The 24,133-nt window shown below is 43.6% G+C and overlaps 1 protein-coding gene across 2 annotated transcripts in view; it reads left to right on the top strand.

Annotated features, from left to right (window-relative positions):
- The window catches only part of SGPP1 (sphingosine-1-phosphate phosphatase 1), a 175,730-nt gene extending 153,560 nt beyond the window's left edge, over positions 1-22,170 (top strand). The window contains exons 3-4 of one of the 2 annotated variants that reach the window (XM_029598129.1): positions 19,480-19,932; positions 20,053-22,170. In XM_029598129.1, the coding sequence (XP_029453989.1) occupies positions 19,480-19,932; positions 20,053-20,085 (486 nt within the window). In that variant the 3' untranslated portion in view covers positions 20,086-22,170. Of the gene's footprint in view, positions 1-19,479 lie in introns of both variants that reach the window. The other variant, XM_029598128.1, reaches the window with a different exon arrangement.
- Positions 22,171-24,133: the final 1,963 nt, after the last annotated feature.

The following is a 24,133-nucleotide window of genomic DNA, read 5'->3' on the forward strand; positions in this document are numbered from 1 at the left end:
AAGGCTCTTGGTCTCCAGAGGAAGCCAAACACCAAATAAATTTCCTGGAGCTTCAAGCAATCAGATATGCTCTCAGGGTATTTCAGGATTACCTCGCCAATCAAGTTATCCTGATCCAGACGGACAACCGGGTGGCCATGTGGTACATCAACAAACAGGGAGGCTCAGGCTCATTCCTTCTCTGTCAGGAAGCTGCACAGATTTGGGCAGAAACTCTCTCCCATTCGATGTACCTCAGGGCCACCTACTTGCCGGGAGTGGACAATGTGTTGGCAGGCAAGCTGAGTCGCATCTTTCAACTGCACGAGTGGTCTCTCAACCCCTCAGTAGCGAACTCCATCTTCCAACAATGGGGATATCCTCAGATAGACCTCTTTGTGTCTCCTCAAAACCGCAAAGTAAAGAAATTCTGCTCTCTCATTCGCAGCAAACACTCTCAGCCCAGAGACGCATTCGCCCTCTCATGGGCAACCGGTCTACTCTACGCATTCCCTCCACTTCCTCTTCTCTCGAAGACTCTCGTTAAGTTACGTCAGGACAAGGGAACCATGATCCTGATAGCACCTCACTGGCCACGTCAAGTGTGGTTTCCAATAGTGCAGGATCTCTCCATTCGCAGGCACATTCCATTGGGAAAGGACCCACTTCTGATCACTCAAAACGAAGGGTGCCTCCGCCATCCCAACCTTCACGCCTTGTCCCTGACGGCATAGATGTTGAAAGGTTAATCCTTCAGCCACTTAACCTTTCTGAACCAATTTCCCGTGTCTTGATTGCTTCACGGAAGCCTTCCACGAGAAAAGCTTACTCTTACAAATGGAAACGGTTCACGTCATGGTGCTCTTCTCAGTCCCTTGACCCCTTTTGGTGTCCAATCATAAAGTTTTTGGACTATCTCTGGCATTTATCAGAGTCAGGTCTAAAGACTTCTTCCATAAAGGTATCGGGGATGTTCCTATATCAGTACAACCCCTTGTAACATGTTTTCTGAAAGGCTTGTTTCACCTCAAGCCTCCGCTACATCCTCCGGCCCCTTCTTGGGACCTCAACCTGGTTTTCGGTCAGCTCATGAAATCACCATTCGAGCCTCTTCACTCCTATGATCTTCACTATCTCACATGGAAAGTGATTTTCCTTCTGGCAATCACTTTAGCTCGCAGAGTTAGTGAATTACAGGCACTAGTTATCTATCCGCCTTACACTAAACTTCTGCAGGACCGGGCGGTACTCCGCACTCACCCTAAGTTCTTACCTAAGGTAGTATCTGTGTTTCACATTAATCAATCCATTATACTACCTACCTTCTTTCCCAGGCCCCATTCCAATCCAGGAGAGCAGGCTCTGCATACCCTTGACTGTAAACGGGCTCTAACATTCTACTTAGACCGTACAGCTGCCCACAGGGAAAGCACTCAACTGTTTGTCTCTTTCCACCCTAACAAGTTAGGGAAGCCTGTGGGTAAGCAGACTCTCTCTTCCTGGTTGGCGGACTGCATATCCTTTTGCTATCAGCAAGCAGGCATTCCATTTCAAGACCGTGTTAAAGCACACTCTGTGAGGGCCATGGCAACTTCAGTAGCACACCTATGATCGGTGCCGCTTCCTGACATTTGCAGGGCTGCCACCTGGAGTTCTCTCCACACCTTTGCAGCCCACTATTGCTTGGATAAAGCCGGAAGACAAGATTCCATCTTCGGCCGGTCTGTCCTTCGTAACCTATTTCCAACGTGACTTACCAACACCCTTCTGCCTGCCCGGTGGGGTTCAGGATGCCCTCTACCAAGTTCCACCCCAGTTGTTGTGCTTCTTGCACGTCTTTGGGTACATTTGGTGCATGTTCGGACATCCTCAGCTCGGTACTCACCTATATGTGAGGACTACCATCCTGCTTGTCCAATGAGAAAGCAAATGTTGCTTACCTGTAACAGGTGTTCTCACAGGACAGTAGGATGTTAGTCCTCACGAAACCCGCCCGCCACCCCGTGGTATTGGGTTCGTAACATTTTCTTATTTTATTTTTCTGCACTGCCTGTAGCTTTTAAATAAGACTGAAGGGGGACCCCTGCTGGCTGCAGGGTTAGTGCCATGCTGGGCATGCCCAGTAGGGGCCAGTCAAAGTTCTGGAAACTTTGACAAGTTTCAGTGATTGGGCTCCATCCTGTGATGTCACCCATATGTGAGGACTAACATCCTGCTGTTCTGTGAGAACACCTGTTACAGGTAAGTAACATTTGCTTTACATTTGGGGAGTTTATTAAGCTTCTGGGTTGTTAGAGGAGTATCTGCATATTCCCTCCAGCTAGAGCATCAATGGCTTTCTGCATTTTGTTGTTTTTGGGGCGGCACTGTCTCTTTTTGAGCGTTACCCTTCGGATTGGACGCCGCACTCAGAAACTTCTCTAAGGTCATGGTGCTTGTAGTAGCAGTGTTGAGAGAGAATAGAGCTATGAAAGAACACTGAGAGGAGAGGAGAGGATCACCTTGCTGGTGGCTGAAAGGAATCAGTAAGTTTTTGTTTGGGACATTGTCTTTTTTAAAAGTATTGGGGCAAAGTTAACTATTTGGGAATATTATTTAGTGTTTGTGTTTGTGCCTTTAGTAGTCAGAAAGGCAGTGAATAAACAAGTTAGACTGTTTGTATTTTTAGTCAGTCAATAAGGTAGCAGTAGGTAGTGTGTTTATTTTTAAAAGTCTGCAGAACTGAGTGTTTGTATTTAATACTAACTGAGTGTTTGTATTGAAAAAAAAAAAAAACCCACAAAAAAACCCCCCAAAAAGTAGCCAGAAGCTAGAAATAAGCTAGGAACAGTGTATACCTAAGTAAAAAAGTTGAATAATTCAGCTCAGTTACTCACCTTGGAAAGGTGTTGAGGTAGTGTGATTGGGTTTGAATAGGGATCAACACTAGTTAATCAAGAGAGCGGTGAGTCACACAGGCTGACTAACTGAAGTTGACTGTTTGTATATCCCACCCCTCCCCCCCCCCCCAGCCCATCCCTTAATTTATAGGCAGGTGCCGCTTTCACAAAAAAACCCCAAAAAAACACATCAACAAAAACTTTGAGAATTTGATCACACCCCGGTAGGCCACTACCAGACACATAGTGAATTCACTAATACATTTAAAGGGTGTTAGACACATTCCTACTCCCATAGCAACCTAAAATTAACTAGGAACTGATCAAAATTGAGATGAAGGCAGCAGTCCAGCAGCAAGAGGGGGGCTTACCAGTCTTTTGCATCGAGTGTTACATGTATGATTTTTTACCCACCAGTGAGAAGTTGTACATGTGCATGCGATGCAAAGAGCTCCTGGCTCTCAGAGAACGAGTCCGATCTCTGGAGGCTAGAGTGGCAGACCTGGAGGAGCTGAGGCAGACAGAGAGGTATATAGATGAGACCTTCAGGGACATAGTAGTCAAGTCCCAACTTCAGACTGGCAGCTCTGGTGCTGCCTTGGAGGAAGAAGGTCTCATGATGGGAGAGCACCAACCAGGTGCAGCAGGAAAGGATCCTGTAGCAAGGACCTGCTCTCCAGGTGATGCATTGTCCTTTTGCACTGAGGATATCTCCCCAAGGCCTACTGCCCAGGAGGGAAGGGTTAGGTCGGCCGTCATAGTTGGTGATTCGATTATTAGGAATATAGATAGCTGGGTGGCTGGTGGGCGTGAGGATCGCCTGGTAACATGCCTACCTGGTGCGAAGGTGGCGGACCTCACGTGTCATCTAGATAGGATTTTAGACCGTGCTGGGGTGGAGCCGGCTGTCGTGGAAAATGTGGGAGGGAGGTTCTGGAAGCCAAATTTAGGCTCTTAGGTAGAAAGCTTAAATCCAGAACCTCCAGGGTAGCATTCTCTGAAATGCTCCCTGTTCCACGCACAGGTCACCAGAGGCAGGCAGAGCTCCGGAGTCTCAATGCGTGGATGAGACTATGGTGCAAGAAAGAGGGATTCAGTTTTGTTAGGAACTGGGGAACCTTTTGGGGAAGGGGGAGTCTCTTCCGAAGGGATGGGCTCCACCTTAACCAGGGTGGAACCAGACTGCTGATGCTAACCTTTAAAAAGGAGAGAGAGCAGCTTTTAAACTAGAACAAAGGGGAAAGCCGACAGTCGCTCAGCAGCGCATGGTTCGGAGAGAGGTATCTTCAAAGGATACTAATGATGCATTAGAATTAGGGCATCCCGACAGAGAGGTTCCAATAATAAGAAAAGTAGTCCAAGTGCCTGAAACTAAAAACTCACCTGAGCTAAAAAATTCTAACTTATCCCTATCAATTAAAAAGCAGAATGAAAACACAAACAAAAAACAAACTTTGAAATGCTTGTATGCTAATGCCAGAAGTCTGACTTAAGATGGGAGAATTAGAATGTATAGCAGTGAATGATGACAGACGTAATTGGCATCTCAGAGACATGGTGGAAAGAGGATAACCAATGGGACAGTGCTATACCGGGGTACATATTATATCACAATGACAGAGAGGAGCACTCGGGAGGAGGTGTGGCGCTTTATGTCCGGGATGGCATAGAGTCCAACAGGATAAACATCCTGCATGAGACTAAATACAAAATTGAATCCTTATGGGTAGAAATCCCTTGTGTGTCAGGGAAGACTATAGTGATATGGGTATACTACCATCCACCTGGTCAAGAGGACTTGGTGAGAGAGGTAACGGTGGTGGGGCCGCTTGGCAATAGTGATCATAATATGATCAAATTTGATTTAATGACTGGAAGAGGAACAGTGTGCAAATCCAAGGCTCTCGTGCTAAACTTTCAAAAGGGAAACTTTGATAAAATGAGAAAAATTGTTAGTTTTTTTTTCTAAAAGGAGCAGCTACAAAAGTAAAAAATGTCCAAGAGGTGTGGTCATTGTTAAAAAAAAAAATACCATTCTAGAAGCACAGTCCAGATGTATTCCACACATTAAGAAAGGTGGAAAGAAGGCAAAACGATTACTGGTATGGTTAAAAGGGGAGGTGAAAGAAGCTATTTTAGCCAAAAGATCTTCATTCAAAAATTGGAAGAAGGATCCAACAGAAGAAAATAGGATAAAGCATAAACGTTGGCAAGTTAAATGTAAGACATTGATAAAACAGGCTAAGAGAGAATTTGAAAAGAATTTGGCCGTAGAGGCAAAAACTCACAGTAAAAACTTTTAAAAATATAACAGAAGCAGAAAGCCTGTGAAGGGAGTCAGTTGGACCCTTAGATGATCGAGGGGTTAAAGGGGCAATTAGAGAAGATAAGGCCATCGCGGAAAGATTAAATGATTTCTTTGCTTCGGTGTTTACTGAAGAGGATGTTGGGGAGGTACCCGTAATGGAGAAGGTTTTCATGGATAATGATTCAGATGGACTGAATCAAATCAAGGTGAACCTAGAAGATGTGGTAGGCCTGATTGACAAACTGAAGAGTAGTAAATCACCTGGACCGGATGGTATACACACCAGAGTTCTGAAGGAACTAAAAAAATGAAATTTCAGACCTATTAGTAAAAATTTGTAACCTATCATTAAAATCATCCATTGAACCTGAAGACTGGAGGATAGCAAATGTAACCCCAATATTTAAAAAAGGCTCCAGGGGCGATCCGGGAAACTACAGACCGGTTAGCCTGACTTCAGTGCCAGGAAAAATAGTGGAAAGTGTTCTAAACATCAAAATCACAGAACATATAGAAAGACATGGTTTAATGGAACAAAGTCAGCATGGCTTTACCCAGGGTAAGTCTTGCCTCACAAATCTGCTTCACTTTTTTGAAGGCGTTAATAAACATGTGGATAAACGTGAACCGGTAGATATAGTATACTTGGATTTTCAGAAGGTGTTTGACAAAGTTCCTCATGAGAGACTTCTAGGAAAAGTAAAAAGTCATGGGATAGGTGACTAAATCCTTTCGTGGATTGCAAACTGGCTTAAAGACAGGAAACAGAGAGTAGGATTAAATGGACAATTTTCTCGGTGGAAAGGAGTGGACAGTGGAGTGCCTCAGGGATCTGTATTGGGACCCTTACTTTTCAATATATTTATAAATGATCTGGAAAGAAATAAGACGAGTGAGATAATCAAATTTGCAGATGACACAAAATTGTTCAGAGTAGTTAAATCACAAGCAGATTGTGATAAATTGCAGGAAGAACTTGAGACTGGAAAATTGGGCATCCAAATGGCAGATGAAATTTAATGTGGACAAGTGCAAGGTGTTGCATATAGGGAATTATCCCAGGACAAACAGGATGCTAGTCCTCACATATGGGTGACATCACTAACGGAGCCCTAGTGCGGGAAAAACTTCTGTCAAAGTTTCTAGAAACTTTTGACTGGCACTGTGAGGCCACTGAGCATGCCCAGCATGCCATGATATTCTCTGCCACAGGGATCTCACTCTAGTTTTCGTTTTTCCGTGCTGCTTTCAGCATCACGGTTACCGGAGCCCTCTGAGATTACTCTGTTTTTGACTAAAAAAGTCATTTTTTCACAATCTCTCCTTCACGGGATCTCACTCGTTTCTCTTTTTCACTGGCTGGTGAGGTAATCTAGTGTTTATTTTTATTAACAACGCTTTTTCGATTTTTCTCAGTCACCGACGGCCGTCGGTGACACTATGGCGTCGGGATTCAAAAAATGCCCAACTTGTAATCGCACTATGTCGATTACAGATCCGCATCTAGAATGCGTACGCTGCTTGGGTGAAAAACACGACATCTCCTCTTGCCAGCAATGCCAAGAGATGACACCCAAAGGACAAAAATTTGATAGGAAAAAATAGAACAACTTTTCTGTTTGCAGTTGATTCCTTCACCATCGACTTCATCGAAGTCATCACCGGTAGGAGCTCCCAAAAAGGTTTTATAAAAAAAGCGCCGACCGGATGGTTTGGGAGACAGATCCTCACCCACACTATCGACTACATCGATACGTTCAGCTACGGAGGTAAGGCCTCGACATAAACACAGTCATCGGCATGCCTCGACATCACTGACCGTATCTTCCCATGAGGAACCAAGCGAAAAACGGCCTAAGCACAAAGATACCTCGATGCCTACTAGGCCTACCTCAGTTGAATCAGTTACACCGCAGGTAGTGATGTCTCCGCCTCCACCGGTGTCGATTGCTTCCCCGGTACCGCAAGGCTTGACATCATTCATCAAGGAAGCGGTACTGCAGGCCATAAAAGAGCACCTATCGGTGACTACACCGATGCCGGCGACATCGCTGATGCCGGTGACGTCGCCCTTACCTACGACGTCGCCGATGCCGATGACCGATGTACTGCCAATGACGGCGCCAATACCGGGAACCCGATGCCACAAGAATCGTCGATGCCACGAACATCAAACATTCCATCGATACTGATGTCGATGCCTTCTCTCTCTTCGGAGATTACATCGATGCTAACTACATCCTCGGTTCAAATATCGGTGCCTATTGCTGCTACTGCTCCATCACATAGAAGGACTGGAATATCGACGATACCATCGACACATACATCGAAATCCTCGATACCATCGATGCCGCACACAACACAGACTCCTGGACCCCCCCAGTATCATCTGAAGCAGCATTGTATTCAGTTATACAAAAGAAATACCAGGATTTACTGGACTCTTTGCCCTCAAATCCACAGGAAGAGGACTCTTCTCCTCAGGACCCCCTACCAGGGCCCTCTGGATTGCCTCCTCCACCAACAAGTGGAAAGACACAGGACACTCCAGATTATGACACATGGAGTGATACTGCATCAGATACTTCTGAAACCTTTATGCCTGATCCTTCCCCACCACACCCTAGGAAACAATCCCCTCCAGAGGATCTTACCTTCTCTACTTTTGTACAGGACATGGCTGACTCTATCCCTTTTAAGTTAGTCAGAACAGGATCTCCGCCATCAAACACTTGAGGTGCTACAATTTGTCAACCCTCCTAAACAAATCATGGCAATACCTATACATGATGTCCTCCTACAGCTTCAACACAGACTGTGGGAACATCCCTGTTCTGTTCCCTCAGTCAACAAAAGGATGGACTCAACATACTTGGTTCAAGCCACGCCTGGCTATCAGAAATCCCAGTTACCACATACTTCAGTAGTTGTAGAATCTGTAGAAAAAGGCTGTAGAATCTGTAGAAAAAGGCTAAGAGGACAAGAGTTCACTCTTCCAATCCTCCTGGAAAGGACAACAGATTTCTAGATTCTCTAGGACGCAAGGTGTTTCAGGGTGCAATGCTCAATTGTAGGATAGCCTCCTATCAATTATACATCACCCAATACCAGAGAAACCTCTGGAAGCAAATGGAGGACTTTATTCCATCTCTTCCACAAGAATATAGAGAACCTGCACAAAACATCATAAATAACGCTTTTGAAGCTGGTAAACACGAGGTAAGAGCTGCATATGATTCTTTTGAAACAGCATCAAGAGTTGCAGCTTCGGGCATAAGTGCCAGGAGGTGGGCCTGGCTTAAGGCTTCAGACCTTAGGCGAGAGGTCCAAGATAAATTGGTGGACCTCCCCTGTACAGGGGACAATTTATTTGGTACAAAAGTACAAGAAGCGGTGTCTCAATTAAAAGAATATGAGGCCTTACGACAGCTGTCCTCCCTCCATCAGGACCCCACTACACATGCCACCCGCAGAACTCAAAGGAGGGACGTGAGAAGACCCTATTATCGTCAAAGATTTTATCCTCTTGCAACTAGGCCCAGACAATCCAGAACCCAACAAAGAACACAGCCTCGTCAGCAGAGAACACCTAGGCCCCAGCCTGCTACACAAACAGGTCCTGCGGTGGGTTTTTGAAACTATATCCAGAGAACTCAGCCTTTCCATAAATCCTCGACCAGATCTCCCAGTAGGAGGCAGATTATCCAAATTTTACAATTGAATAACAATAACAATGGATCAGTGGGTTCTGTCCATAATATCTCGAGGATACCAACTCAATTTCCTCTCAAACCCCACAGAATTTCTGCCGACTCACGGTCACCTCAACAAAATTCACATGTTTCAGTTACAAGTAGAATTATCCACCCTTCTGAAATCCAGGGCTGTAGAACCGGTGCCCCAGTCTCAGCAGGGCAGAGGATTCTACTCCTGTTATTTCCTCATTTCAAAGAAAACCGGAGGCCTACGCCCCATCCTAGACCTCAGAAATCTCAACAAATTTCTCAAAAAAGAAAAGTTCAGGATGGTTTCTCTAGGCACCATGCTTCCACTTCTTCAAAAAGGGGATTGGCTTTGTTCTCTGGATCTTCAAGATGCTTACGCTCACATTCCAATATTCCCTCCTCATCGCAAATATCTGCGCTTCATGGTAGGCCATCAACATTTCCAATACAGGGTACTGCCATTTGGACTTGCCTCTGCTCCCAGAGTATTCACCAAATGTCTGGCAGTAATAGCAGCACACAAGGAAAGTGTCCATGTCTTCCCATATCTAGACGACTGGCTCATCAGAAGTCAATCTCAACAAAGAGCAATAGCTTCCCTCAACCGAACAATTGCTCTACTTCACTCCATGGGTTTTCTCATCAATTATCAAAAGTCCCATCTCACACCGTCACACCTGCTTCAATTCATAGGAGCAGAATTGAACATCATCCTCTCAAGGGCTTTTCTACCCAAAGATCGAGCAGAAACGCTTTCTTTACTGGCAAACTCAATTTACTCACAGAAACAAGCAACAGCTCATCAGTTTCTAACCTTACTAGGACACACGGCCTCCACAGTTCATGTCACTCCTATGGCAAGTCTCGCCATGAGAGTTACCCAATGGACTTTAAGATCACAATGGATCCAAGCCATTCAACCACTGCATTCTACAATTCAAGTAACCCACCAGCTGCGTTCATCTCTACTTTGGTGGGCGAACAAGGACAATTTGCGCAAGGGCCTACCCTTCCAACAACCAGTCCCACAGATAACTTTAACTACAGGTGCATCCACCTTGGGTTGGGGTGTTCACATAGACAATCTCCAAACTCAAGGAACTTGGACAAAGCTCGAAGCAACATTTCAAATCAATTTCCTAGAGCTTCGAGCTATACGTTAAGCGCTACATGCATTCAAGGATTGCCTTTCACACAAGACTGTTCTCATACAAACAGACAACACAGTTGCCATGTGGTAAATCAACAAACAGGGAGGTACGGGCTCGTATCTCCTTTGTCAAGAAGCCGCTCAGATTTGGGACTGGGCCCTGAACCATTCAATGTTTCTTCAGGCCACTTATCTGGCAGGCATCCACAATTTAGTGGCAGATCGACTCAGTCGTCAGTTCCAACCACACGAATGGTCCCTGGATCCCTCAGTAGCGACCAGGATCTTTCAACGTTGGGGACAACCAACAATAGACCTCTTTGCATCACACTTGAATCACAAAGTGGACAAATTCTGTTCTCTACACAAACAGAAGAATCAGCCAGCCAAGGACACCTTTGCTCGCCCGTGGAACTCAGGCCTACTATACGCGTATCCTCCAATACTGCTCATAACCAAAACTCTAGTGAAGCTACAACAGGACAAGGGGTCCATGATATTCATAGCCCCATATTGGCCTCGACAAGTATGGTTCCCCACACTTCTAGACCTCTCAGTCAGGGATCCCATTCACCTGGGAGTAAACCCCACTCTCATAACTCAGGATCAGGGTCGGTTGTGCCATCCCAACTTCCAGTCCCTATCCCTGACAGCATGGATGTTGAAAGCTTGATCTTACAACCACTCAATCTTTCAACCCATATCTCTCAAGTGCTTATAGCTTCACGTAAACCTTCCACACGAAAGAACTACGCTTCCAAATGGAAGAGATTTACTTTGTGGTGCAAACAAACGAATATTGATCCTGTCACCTGCCCCACAACTTCTCTTCTAGACTACTTATACCATCTTTCAGAATCTGGTCTCCAGACTTCATCTGTAAGGGTACATTTAAGTGCAATTTCTGCTTACCATAACAAGATAGCAGATGCACCAATCTCCACACAACCTCTTAGCAGGTTTATGAGAGGCTTAACTCAAACCACCAATTCGGCCTCCAGTCACAGAATGGGATCTGAATTTGGTATTGACAAGGCTCATGCATTCTCCTTTCGAACCCATAGATTCCTGTGATCTAAAAATTCTCACATGGAAAACTATCTTCCTCATAGCCATTACATCAGCTAGAAGGGTTAGTGAGTTACAAGCACTTTTCACGAACTCACCCTACACGAAATTCCTACATGACAGAGTGGTTCTCAGAACACATCCAAAATTCCTCCCCAAGGTAGTTACAGAATTCCACTTGAACCAATCCATAGTTTTACCCACATTCTTCCCAAGGCCTCATTCTCACCAAGGAGAACGGGCCTTACATTCCTTGGACATTTTATTTAAACCGCAATGCAGTCCACAGGAAATCCAATCAACTCTTTGTTTCCTATGATCTAAACAAACCGGGTAAAGCAGTGGGAAAATATACTCTATCCAACTGGCTAGCAGATTGCATACAGTTTTGCTATGAAAAAGCAGGCCTTCCTCTCTAAGGGCGAGTAAAAGCACATTCAGTAAGAGCAATGTCAACATCAGTAGCACACTATCGCTCAGTGCCAATCCTTGACATTTGTAAAGCAGCAACATGGAGTTCTCTTCACACCTTTGCAGTTCATTACTGTTTGGACAAAGAAGGATGACAAGATTCAGCCTATGGACAATCTGTCTTAAAGAACTTGTTTCCAGTTTAATCCCAACTCCTTCCACATCCAACCTTCTGTAATCTTCGGCTGACTCATTTTCAGCAACAATGCTTCAGTGTTAGTTCACTACAAAATGACTCAGCCTCTAGCTTGCTAATCACCCATATGTGAGGACTAGCATCCTGCTTGCCCTGGGATAAAGCAAAATTGCTTACCTTGTAATAGGTGTTATCCCAGGACAGCAGGATGTAGTCCTCACAGAACCCACCCGCCTCCCTGCAGAGTTGGGTATGTTAACTTTTATTTTATTTTTTGCTAAAGCTTATTTCTACATATGAGACTAGAGTGAGACCCCGGTGGCAGAGAATATCATGGCATGCTGGGCATGCTCAGTGGCCTCACAGTGCCAGTCAAAAGTTTCTAGAAACTTTGACAGAAGTTTTTCCGGCACTAGGGCTCCGTTAGTGACGTCACCCATATGTGAGGACTACATTCTGCTGTCCTGGGATAACACCTATTACAAGGTAAGCAATTTTGCTAAATAACCCTTGCTGTAGTTACATGTTAGGTTCCCTATTAGGAGCTACCACCCAGGAAAAAGATCTAGGCATTACAGTAGATAAAATCGTCAGCTCAGTGTGCTGCAGCAGTCAAAAAAGCAAACAATGTTAGGAATTATTAGGAAGGGAATGGTTAATAAAACGGAAAATGTCATAATGCCTTTATATCGCTCCATGGGGAAACCACACCTTGAATACTGTGTACAATTCTGGTCGCCGTACAGACAAGGGCAGCCAAAATGATAAAGGGGATGGAACAGCTCCCCTATGAGAAAAGGCTGAAGAGGTTAGGGCTGTTCAGCTTGAAGAAGAGACGGCTGAGGGGGGATATGATAGAGATCTTTAAGATCATGAGAAGTCTTGAACCAGTAGATGTGAATCGGTTATTTACACTTTCGAATAATAGAAGGACTAGGGGGCATTCCATGAAGTTAGCAAGTAGCACATTTAAGACTAATCAGAGAAAATTCTTTTTCACTCAACGCACAATAAAGCTCTGGAATTTGTTGCCAGAGGATATGGTTAGTGCAGTTAGTGTAGCTGGGTTCAAAAAAGGTTTGGATAAGTTCTTGGAGGAGAAGTCCATTAACGGCTATTAATCAAGTTTACTTAGGGAATAGCCACTGCTATTAATTGCATTAGTAGCATGGGGTCGTCTTAGTGTTTGGATAATTGCCAGGTTTGGCCTTTGTTGGAAACAGGATGCTGGGCTTGATGGACCCTTGGTCTGACCCAGCAGGGCAATTTCTTATGTTCTACGTTGTGCAGAGTGGAGACGTCAGGCAGCGACGGTCGCAACAGGAAGTCCATGCCATCTGGTTGTCACGCTTGTAATTCATCAATCGCTTGCAGGATTGAATGGTCCGAATAATGTCAGACAATGCGATGACATTGGCTTACATTGATCGGCAGGGAGGAACCAAGAGCTAGCAAGAGTCACAGAAAATAGCTCATCTCATTGAATGGGCGAAGTACATCTTCAGGAGATCTCAGCATTGCACAATGCAGGAAAAGACAATGTAAGAGCCTACTTTATCAGCAGATAGTGTCTGGATCCATGAGAAAGGGAATGTTGTGAAGCATTCTAGATCATAGTGGGCCACTGAGATCTCCCATTTCTAGACTTTGTGGTAACATTACTCAACACAAAGTTTCCTTGCTGCTTCAGTTCTAGGAATCATCTGAAGGAGTGATTGCGTATTGATGCCCTTATGCAGGAGTGGCCATAAGGCAAGCTTCTATATGCCTTTTCCCTGTTAGAGGGCCTGCGCCAAACGGCTCACCATTTTCCCCTCCTGCAAGCTGCACAGCAGCTAATCGATCTGGAATGGACTGCGCCGGAGACCGCATTTTAAAGGGGGTCGGGCCTTGTCAGGCATGTACCCTCTGGACCCGGTGGCCAAGGAGCTGCTGGCGTGCCCCAAGGTAGACGCCATAGTTAACGCAATTGTGAAGCGCACCACCATTCTGGTTGAGGGGGGAGCGGCCCTCAAGGATGCACATGACCGGCGCATGGACACCATTCTGAATCGCGACCTGCTGCACCTTGGTAACGCGTTCCTGTTTATCGCAAGCCAGAAACAACACCCCGGGAGAAGACATGGAATCAGCTCTCGCGTTCCTCACTGACGCAGCCGCCGACCTCGTCCGTACGGCAGCCAAGGGAGTGTCATCCTCAGTGGCAGCCAAGAGACAGCTCTGGCTACGTAATTGGGCGGCCGACTCTTCCTCCAAGACGCGCCTCACAAGAATGCCCTTTAAGGGATCCCTACTGTTCGGCGACGATTTCGAGAAATTGGCTAATAAATGGGGTCCCTCTCCATTACCTCGTCTACCAGAAGACAGGTCAAGGAGGAGCCAGCGTTCTTTTTCTAGACCACCCAGAGGTAGAAACTCTCAGCGCTTCAACCCTTTCAGGGCTCGCTACCAAGCACCTCGTTCTCAAGCCAGGAACCAGCCCTTTTGGGCTAAGCACAGCAAGAGGAGAATCGGCTCGGGTTCTGGTCCCGGCCGCAATCCACAATGACAATCAACCGACCCATCCGGGGGTAGCAGCCATAGGGGGCAGGCTAACCCTCTTCTACCGCAGGTGGATCGAGATCACTCATAAGACAAGCGCATATTAGTAGGCGATACCTATTGCAAAGCGTATGGAGCATAAGAGAGCCCATACGCCCACAGAGCCGGCACCTCCAGAATCAGGCATAAGAGCTCTAAGCCTCTGCTCAGCATGCAACCTCAGAGCCACACAGAGCGAGGAAGCAGACTCACTACACAAGATTCGGCGGCACAGAGGCCTAGTTCTTCTAGTGGCCCCGGATTGGCCAAGAAGACCCTGGTACACAGACATGAGAAGACTACTGGCAGGGAATCCTCTACCCCTGCCTCCACACAGGGACCTGCTGCGGCAAGGTCCCATCCTCCACGAGGATCCAGCTCAATTCTCTCTTACGGTCTGGCCATTGAGAGGGCTAGACTGAAGAAAAGGGGATACTCTGAGCCGGTAATAGATACACTTCTCCGAGCACGCAAGCTCTCCACATCACTCACATATATAAGGGTCTGGAGAGTATTTGAAGCCTGGTGCGACACTCACAGCACCAATCCACATGCCGCTAAAATCCCTATCATCTTGGATTTCCTGCAAGATGGACTTCGGACGGGTCTGTCCCTCAGCTCCATCAAGGTTCAGGTGGCAGCGCTGTCTTGTTACGGTCCCAGGAGTGACGGCAACACCATTGCCAAACACCCAGACGTCTCACGGTTCCTGAAAGGAGTCAAACACATTCGTCCGCCACTGAAGTGGCCAGTGCCCCTGTGGAACCTCAACCTAGTGTTGGAATTCCTAGCGGGATCCGCCTTCAGACCCCTTCGAGGCCTGTCTCTCCGTATGTTAACCTTGAAGATGGTGTTCCTGCTGGCTGTGTGTTCAGCACGCCGCATTTCAGAGCTACAAGCACTGTCCTGCCGTGATCCATTTCTCAGAATCACTCCAGAGGCTATCCATCTTCGCACGGTTCCTTCCTTCTTACCCAAAGTAGTCTCACACTTTCACCTCAACCAAACCATATCCTTGCCAACCACGGAAGGTTTGAAGAAGTCGGAAGAAGGTCAAATACTGCGCCATCTCGACATCGGCAGGTTGCTGTCCAGGTACCTGGAAATGTCAGAAGCAGTACGAAAGATGGACCATCTGTTCATCCTACACAGCGGGAAGAAGCAAGGGGAAGCGGCCTCATGGGCAACCATCGCCCGCTGGATCAAAGAAGTTAAGGCAGCCTACGTAGAAGCAGGGAAACCACCCCCTCTATGGGTCAAGGCTCACTCTACCAGAGCGCAAGCAGCCTGTTGGGCAGAAACTAGGATGCTGTCGCCTGCAGAGATATGTAAAGCGGGGACGTGGTCCTCCCTCCATACCTTCTCCAGATTCTACCATATGGACGTCCAGGCCAGGGAGGACACAGCATTCGCAAGGGCAATCCTAATCGGTCCTCGGGCAGCCTCCCGCCCAGTCCGGGAGTAGCTTTTGTACATCCCACTTGTTTTGAGTCCATCTGCTACACGCTAGGAAATGTAGAGATTACTTACCTGATAATCTCGTTTTCCTTAGTGTATGCAGATAGACTCAGCATCCCGCCCGGCTGCCGGCATACATGGGGATTCACCGACTCACGGTAAGCCATGTTTTCCTTATAATAGGCCATCTACCCTGCCGGGTGTCGACGCCTTCCGGTTGAGAACACTGGCGGTCTCCAGCTACTATCAATCGGTCAGGGTAATCCTGTTCATTTAATCGATCGGTCAGCCTCAGCTTTTGCAAGGAAGATTACTGAATTGCTACACTTCCTGTGGGGGTATATGTACCCGTGCTGACGTCAGATCCATCTCCAACTGCTAGCACGAGCACACTATACCCACTTGTTTTGAGTCCATCTGCATACACTAAGGAAAACGAGATTATCAGGTAAGTAATCTCTACAATGTATACCTTGGAAGAAGGAGGTACAGGAGAGATATAATACAGACCTTCAGATACCTGAAAGGTTTTAATGATGTACAAACTTCAAACCTTTTCCATTGGAAAGAAATCAGTAGAAATAGCTGCCATGAAATGAAACTCCAAGGGGGACAACTCAGAACCAATATCAGGAAATATTTCTTCATGGAGAGGGTGCTGAATGCCTGGAATACCCTTCCGGAGGCGGTGGTGAAAACGAAAACAGTGAAAGAATTCAAATGGCCATGGGATAAACACTGTGGATTTCTAAAAGCTAGAAGATGGAAATGAAAAAAAGAGTGCATGGGAGTAACTTGCTGGTGCGGTGGTTACTACCCTTAACACAAGGTATGGGGATTACTACCCTTAATAAGCCTTTATGCAACTGTAACATTGCTCTTCGCTTCAATGGCAGGGGAGGAAAGGGACTTGGAATAAGACAACCAATGCGGGCCCAGACTTTTCCAGTCTGGGGAACTGCTAAGCATGGGGATAGCCTGCACGAAGTGCCAATTACTACCCTTAACATAAGGCATGGGATTACTACCCTTAACCAATCAGCCTTGATTCCTTTGCAACTGCCACATCACTCTCTGCTTTCGTGTGTGTGTGATGGGGGGAGAGTAGAAAGAGATATTGGGTTCAGATGTCAACCAACACGGGCCCTGACTTATATGGTCTTGGGTACTGACACACAGATATGAAGGAAAAAGCACAGGACTGCTTCTACAGCTAAGTGCATAAGCAAAGCATGTCAAGCAGCACTGTCTGAATTTTCAAGAATGCTCATCACCCAGTAAAAGAGAAACACCGGGGTAATCTGTACAGCGCGGCAAATACTACCATAAGCTTGCTGGGCAGATTGGATGGACCATTTTGATCCTTTTCTGCCATCATTACTATGGTACTTAAAAACCATAGCCACAAGATATCCATGGCACAAAGAAGGGAAAAAAGGAGGGAATAAATAAGTTACTTATGTCTCCTGAATTGATATAATGTTTATAATAGGCACAAGGGAATTTCAGGTACTAAACCAGGGATGGTGAACTCCGGTCCTCGAGAGCCGCAAACAGGCCAGATTTTAAGAATATCCACAGTGAATATGCATGAGAAATATCTGCATGCACTACCTCCACTAGATGCAAATTTTCCTCATGTGTGCTCATTGTGGATATTCTGAAAACCTGGCCTGTTTGCGGCCCTTGAGGACTGGAGTTCGCCATCCCTGTACTAAAGAGTAGCAAAAAATAGTGAAACAGAAGTAGGTGATTCAGCAACAACCTGTGAATTAGCTTGTGTGCAGTGTACAGAGCCGTAGAGTGCCTATGGCCAATATGGCCATGGCCATAGCACTGTTACCAAAAGGTGCCATAGTGCTGCCACCATGAGAGGCCTCGGTAAGTGGAAAAGCAGCACGGCCTGCTGGCCAAGCTGATGATTCTGGTGGAGCCATGCTGCTTTCCAGCTCATAGGCATCAAAATGGGGGTGCAGCCAAAAAAGGAAGAAGCCTCATTGGCAGTGGAACGACACATAATTTTCTGCATGCTACTCACCCCCATGGGGTGCTACCGTGATCCCCCTCATTCACCTCCCTGCTCCTGAAGAATAGAAGGATTGCGGCCTTGCAGCATGGGCTGCTTCCTCCATCTGATAACGTCATTCAGGCACTGGTAGCTAGGAGGGAGGAACTAGTCTGTACTGTAAAGCCGTGATCCTTCCATTCTCCAGAAGCAGCAAGGGTGATTGAGGAGATTGTGGTACCACCTCGCTGGGGTGAGCAGCATTAAGGAAATCATGCACCTGGAGTGAGTGAGGGGTGGGACGGGAACAAGATTGCTGGGGACTGGGGAACAAGATTTCTGGAGAGTAAGGGGGCTGGGGAGCAAGACTTGCTGGGAAGTAGAGGTCTGGGAGGGGAGGGCCTGTTGAGCAAGACTGCTGGGGAGTGGGTTTTCTGGGATGGGAGGAGCATCTGGAAAGAGAGACTGCTGAGAAGACGGGAGGCTGGGTGGGGAGAGGGGGCTGGGGATTAAGACTCCTGGGGAGTGGGGTTTCTTGGAGAGGAGAGGGGACAAAGTGCTGGGGAGTGGGGGAAGAGGAGCAAGACTGTGGGAACATGTGTATGGAGACAGAGAGCAGGTGTGTATGTGTGTGAGAGAATGTGAGAGAAAGCAAGTGTATGGGAGATTGACCCCATTTCCTCTCTGGTTGATAATCCATGACAATTCTAGGGTTTCTGGAAATCAGAAGTGCCCAGATATGGATAATGGGTGATTTCTTTAAAAAAAAAAAAATCCTTATTAGTTCTAATTATTGAGTGTTTGATGTTTGAAATATTTTATTGCTATTTGGAAAATTTTTATTGAATGCTATTCTATTTAGTTTTCAAAGCTATTATGTTTAGTTTTGAATTATTCTTTTTATTGGTTTGGTTTTACTAATTTTATTGAAAAAGTGCTATTTAATCATAATTTAATGGCAAGAAAATATGAACAAGAGTAACATGGGTTTTATTTTTATGAATAAATTAATTGCTGGCACAAAAATGGTAGGTAAGTACATGAGAAATTATAAAGAAGTAAGCTAATTTTAATGTTCAAAATCTGACTATAAAAGAGGAAAGTTGCTCTGTGCCTACATTGGCAGTATGCAAATTGAGCTCCGCCCTTCTCGCTTCCTGTACTTTCCAGCTCTGCCCCCTCTCGTTGTATTGACCAATCCACACACTATCATGTTTGAAAATTGATCGCCATCTCTCTCTCGCTTGCTCTCTTGCGATGTCTATCTGTTGTCCATTCCTCTGTCTAATACCACATAGTACACCCAAGCTCAGTATGGTAGTACACTCTCTACTACCATACATCTCAATTACACACTCCTCCTCCTTCACAGTTTTTTCCCATCCTTGGATGGGCTTTTACTACTATTGTGTTAAACATTTCCTTATATGTGTAGTCTTGTTCTAAAAATTACTTTACTAATTAAAGAAAAATTAACTTTTTTTTATCAATGATGTAAATTTCTGAAAGGAAACAGTTTCTCATGGTGTTTAGGAAGAAAATTTTGTAATTCCTGGACATTAATTACTGTAGCAGATACTCTTGTTAAACTGAATATCCTTTCTAGTTCAAATAAAATAAATATTTGCATGAAGTTGTCACCTCTGATACTTCTTAAAGTTGTCTGTAAATATTATGATCAAATTTCTCTAAATCTGTTTTTTTTTTCTTCCCCTGACAGGATGTGATAGCTGGATTCTTGTATGCCATTCTCATAATGGTTGTCTTCCACCCAGTTCTTGAACTTATCGACAATTTCAATTTAACTTACAAGTATGCTCCATTAATTATCATAAGTCTTCATTTAGCCATGGGAATTTTCTCCTTCACTCTTGACACATGGAGTACATCTCGAGGAGATACAGCTCAGATCCTGGGAAGTGGAGCTGGAATTGCATGTGGCTCTCATGTTAATTACATGTTGGGTCTGACAGATCCTTTACCTGATGTGTTGCCTTTTATGCCACCTGTTATCACTGTGACTCTGGTTGGAAAGGCCATGTTGAGATTTTTGATTGGAGTAGTGATCCTACTAATGGTAAGAGCTGTGATGAAAAAGCTTACCATCCCTCTGGCCTGTAAGATCTTCTGCCTACCATGTGATGACATTCGAAGAGCAAGACAGCGCATGGAGGTTGAACTTCCTTATCGTTATATCACTTATGGAATGGTTGGGTTTAGTGTCATGTTTGTGGTTCCTTTCCTGTTTAGAAATATTGGTCTGTTTTGATACATGTTTATTATTTGTTTTAAGGAAGGAGGAGGAAAATGTCACCCAATGTTATAAGAGGGTGTTGAAGCTGAAGAGCAGATTTGGAGGTTTTCGTTAACAGGGACTTCACTAAGCCAATTTATTGGATCAGAAAAAAGCTGCAACAGTTTCTCTTCCCTTTCTCAACTACTTTATATGCAGACATGCTCATTGGACCAAATTTTCAAAAGATCCTTTTGATTTCAAAGTTTTCTTTTCCAATCTACCACCCAGTGTAAAATATTTTGGTTATCAGTATCAACACAAACTATAGATTCAGGTACTATATTTAACAGCTTGATAAGTGTGCCTTTCTGTTGCTAAACTAAATGCCATGTATACTGTGATATAAAAATAATTAGGCAGCTGTGTTTATTTTAAATCATACATATATAATTGGGCAAATATATTTGCATAATATATTCTTATGTTATGATATTTGTAGAATAATAATTCCACACTGCACAAAAATACATTAAGCCTGTATTTAAATAGATGATAGACTGATCTGAGTTTTGTTAGGCTTTAGAAAGAGGGTTAATAGGTGATGATTTCCTATTGTACCTTATTTATTTTTAAAATGTAAATTACAGGACAATATATTTTTCTGTACATTTTGTATTGTGGACAGTGATGTCCAATAGGAAAAGTCGGAACAAATTCTAAATGCACAGTGTAACGACTGCACAACCTCATTTGTGATATTTTTCCAAATTGATTTGAAAAGACCTGCACTTTTAGTCTTCTGTAAAGATGTTGGTACTATATTTTCTAATAAAAGAAGATTCATGTGTAAGGTTTAACCTCGAAATATCAAAGAGCTAGCCAGACAAATTAGCTAAAATATTATCTATGGTTTCCTTATTAAGTGGTTTATATATCATTGTGATATTCTAATATGTTAGAAAATTACCCTTTCTGTATTGTTCGATGGTCTTACCCTTGCCTTGGGACACACGGGGGTTAATATTTAAAAGATTTAATCAGCTAACTTCAAGAGTTAGCCAGTTAAACCTCTGCTTTTCAGAATTTCTCCCCAATGACTGGCAACATTTAATCACCTAAATTCACAAGGCAAGCAAATTTAGCCAGACAAAAGGGCAGCTCCAGGAGCATTCCTGGGGCAAGCCTATGACCTAGCTGTTAGCACTGATTTTCAGTGCAATCCCAGCCACACAAGTATCTGTCCTAAATCTAGTTGGTCATTGATAGGCTATATTTGGGAGAATTTTCATCGGGAAGAGCATCTAAGGTTGACTGGTTAATTAGCAATTATTTGAAAATTAACCACATAATTATTAGTGTTGATAGTTATTGTATGACAGTGCCTGCTGCCAAAGGGGGCACTGATGCTAAAAATCAATATTTCATTGATGTTGCTGTAATATTAGTAAATGATCTGGAAACCATTTTATAGCACAAACACCAAAACTAATGTCCCCCTATCATTGCCTTTTGTTGGTAACAAGTATAATCAGAATCATTCTTACAGAGGAAGAACATGTTCGCTGATGTGTAAGTAGTTAGATATTATTATGCATTCAATATGTGCTTACTATCGTGATTTTCAGTAAAATGTTGCTCTTAAAAGTCCTTGCACATGTGGAGGAATAGCACTAATGAAACTAAAATAAGGCTGCTACTGAAACTGAATCCCATAATACTTAACATAGGACTGTTTCTGTGTACCTTTTCCCCATTTACTGAGCTCATTCAGCTCCTGATGCATTAAAATCATTTGATCTGTAGAGCAGATATACAGAAACTACTCTTATGTAGGATAATGATTCTTAATACACTTGTTGCAACATAAGTAATCTGATGAACTGTAAAATTTTTAAAGCATACTATAGTATTTCTCAGTTTATAAAAGATGTATTAAAGTACTATAAAATGTTAATCTAAAAGCCATTAATGAAACTTCAGTTAAAGTATATTATATTTACCAAAATTAGGTAAAACACCTAAAGGGTAAACACATTCTATTTGTTTGCTGTACATATTTATTCTTGAACATATGTTTTCAAGTGACTTTAGACTACAGCACTTTCTAGTCCTGTCTCAAATAAAATGCCAATTTATCCTTTCCATTGTAATAATAAATGTAACCCAGAACATTAACATACTAGATATGAAATATTAATCAAGAATGACAGATACACGACTAAAAAAATTTCATGTTGGAAGGTACTGTAGTTACAGCACTGCATTCTGACAAACATTAAAAGGGCTTGTGTATGTTTATAGAACTCCTGAACAGTTTAGCCTCATCAAAGTGTTATGATTTAAATAGCAGACTATGTTAATTAAGTTGCAGATCGGTATTGACACTGATCTTTTCTGTCAGTCAGTAGCACCACATTTGTTTACGGTACATTGATATTTGAAGATGTGAAATGACCACTGCTTTCAAATACTCATTTAGTGTAAGTAAAAAGAAGTACTGTTGATACAGAATGTATGCCACAAGGTTGATGAAATGGTATTAAATCACTAACTTTTAAATAGTTAATAAGGTTTGAACTTACAGATATACAACATAACATACTTTAACACTTTGGTATTTAGAATTATTTGGTTTACTGTTATTTTACTTGTACTTCATTGAATGTGTAATGAATGAAAACCAAATATGACAACCTTAGCTTTTGGGGCTGATATGGCTCTGCACTGTGATATTCAGAGAGTTTGAGAAAATAATTACTTAATAAAAATATCAAAAAACCCTTTTGGAGCCCAAGTAGTTACTACAGGTCCTGGAAGATTTAAAGGAAGAATTCTAGCAATAGCACCTAACCAAAAATGGTTTCTTTTAGGCTTCAGAGCATCAGCATCATTCAAGTAAATTATAGGCAGTCATAAATCTTTTGTAGTTATTAGAGAGAATTTATAGGAACTTTATTTAAAAACAGAGCGATAAGATTACTTTTTAAAGACCAGTTTGGTCTTTAAATTGTCATTTGATAGAAGCAAAGAAACTGTAATGCTGCAGTAGCACATTTTACAGTGATTAAAGTGCATGCAGTTCTAGACTTACTCTAAATGACAAGGAAAGAAATTGCACTGTAGTGTATTCTACTGTTACGTTTTATCTTGTACATTTTTGTACAATGGCATTTCTAAAGCTTCATGCCACATTTTCAGTATAATTAACAAATATTGTAATATTGTGAGTTTATATAACACTGTTACCACTATCATCAGAGCAAAGCTACTTTGGTTTACTTTACGAAATTTTATCTTTGATACTTCAATGCAAGTTGTAAAATGCTTAGCTCTTAAAGACAGGAAGTATAATAGAAAATCTCATGCAAAATTAATAAAACAAATTTTAAAAAATAAGGAAAATGTATTAATTATGACATTGATTCCATTTATTTTGTCTATGCTTATGCATGTTTGCAAAGATGTAACTCAATATAACTTAGATACCACTGGATGTTTGAACTTTTTCTTTGGTCAGCATCATTTCAATATTTAAATAAAATAAATATTTTAGTACAAACAGCTTTTATCAAAGAAGAAAGGTACCTTTTTTGTTTAGTATGTTAGTTACTGAAGATGTAACTCAAATTTTGTTTTTGGTCAGTATATATCTACCACATAGATGGTAGATGCTGGGCTGGATGCAGGTCAGCTGCCTGGGGTGCTGGGATTTGCATTTTCGGTTCTTCATCCAGGGCTGCAAGAATGGTTGCTACTGTCTGGGCTCCATGTGTCTACCTGTGTGCTCCCCACTTTCAGCTGCCACTGCTGCAAACATGGGACTCTAGATCCTCAGCCCAGTGGGGCTGCAGCTCAGGATAGGCAAGGCAAGGGGTGGGAGGTGGAGTTTAGTCGGCAGGGGCTGCCCCTCAGCATAAGCAACTATTGTCATCTTGTCCAGTGGCAGACGTACTGAGCAGTGGCTGTCATTGAGGAACAGGGGCACCAGATTGGTCTGGCCCTCTTGCTGAGATTGAGGGAGCAGGAGGTTGGACACAGCTCTGGCATATCTGGGGTGATGACCTGGCTTAGTCCAATCCTGTATAACAGAAAAGTCAAAATTGACCCATCTGATTGCTTTATTTCCTGGAAGAGAAAT

This window comes from Rhinatrema bivittatum, chromosome 4, assembly GCF_901001135.1.
Source record: "Rhinatrema bivittatum chromosome 4, aRhiBiv1.1, whole genome shotgun sequence".
NCBI lineage: Eukaryota > Metazoa > Chordata > Amphibia > Gymnophiona > Rhinatrematidae > Rhinatrema > Rhinatrema bivittatum.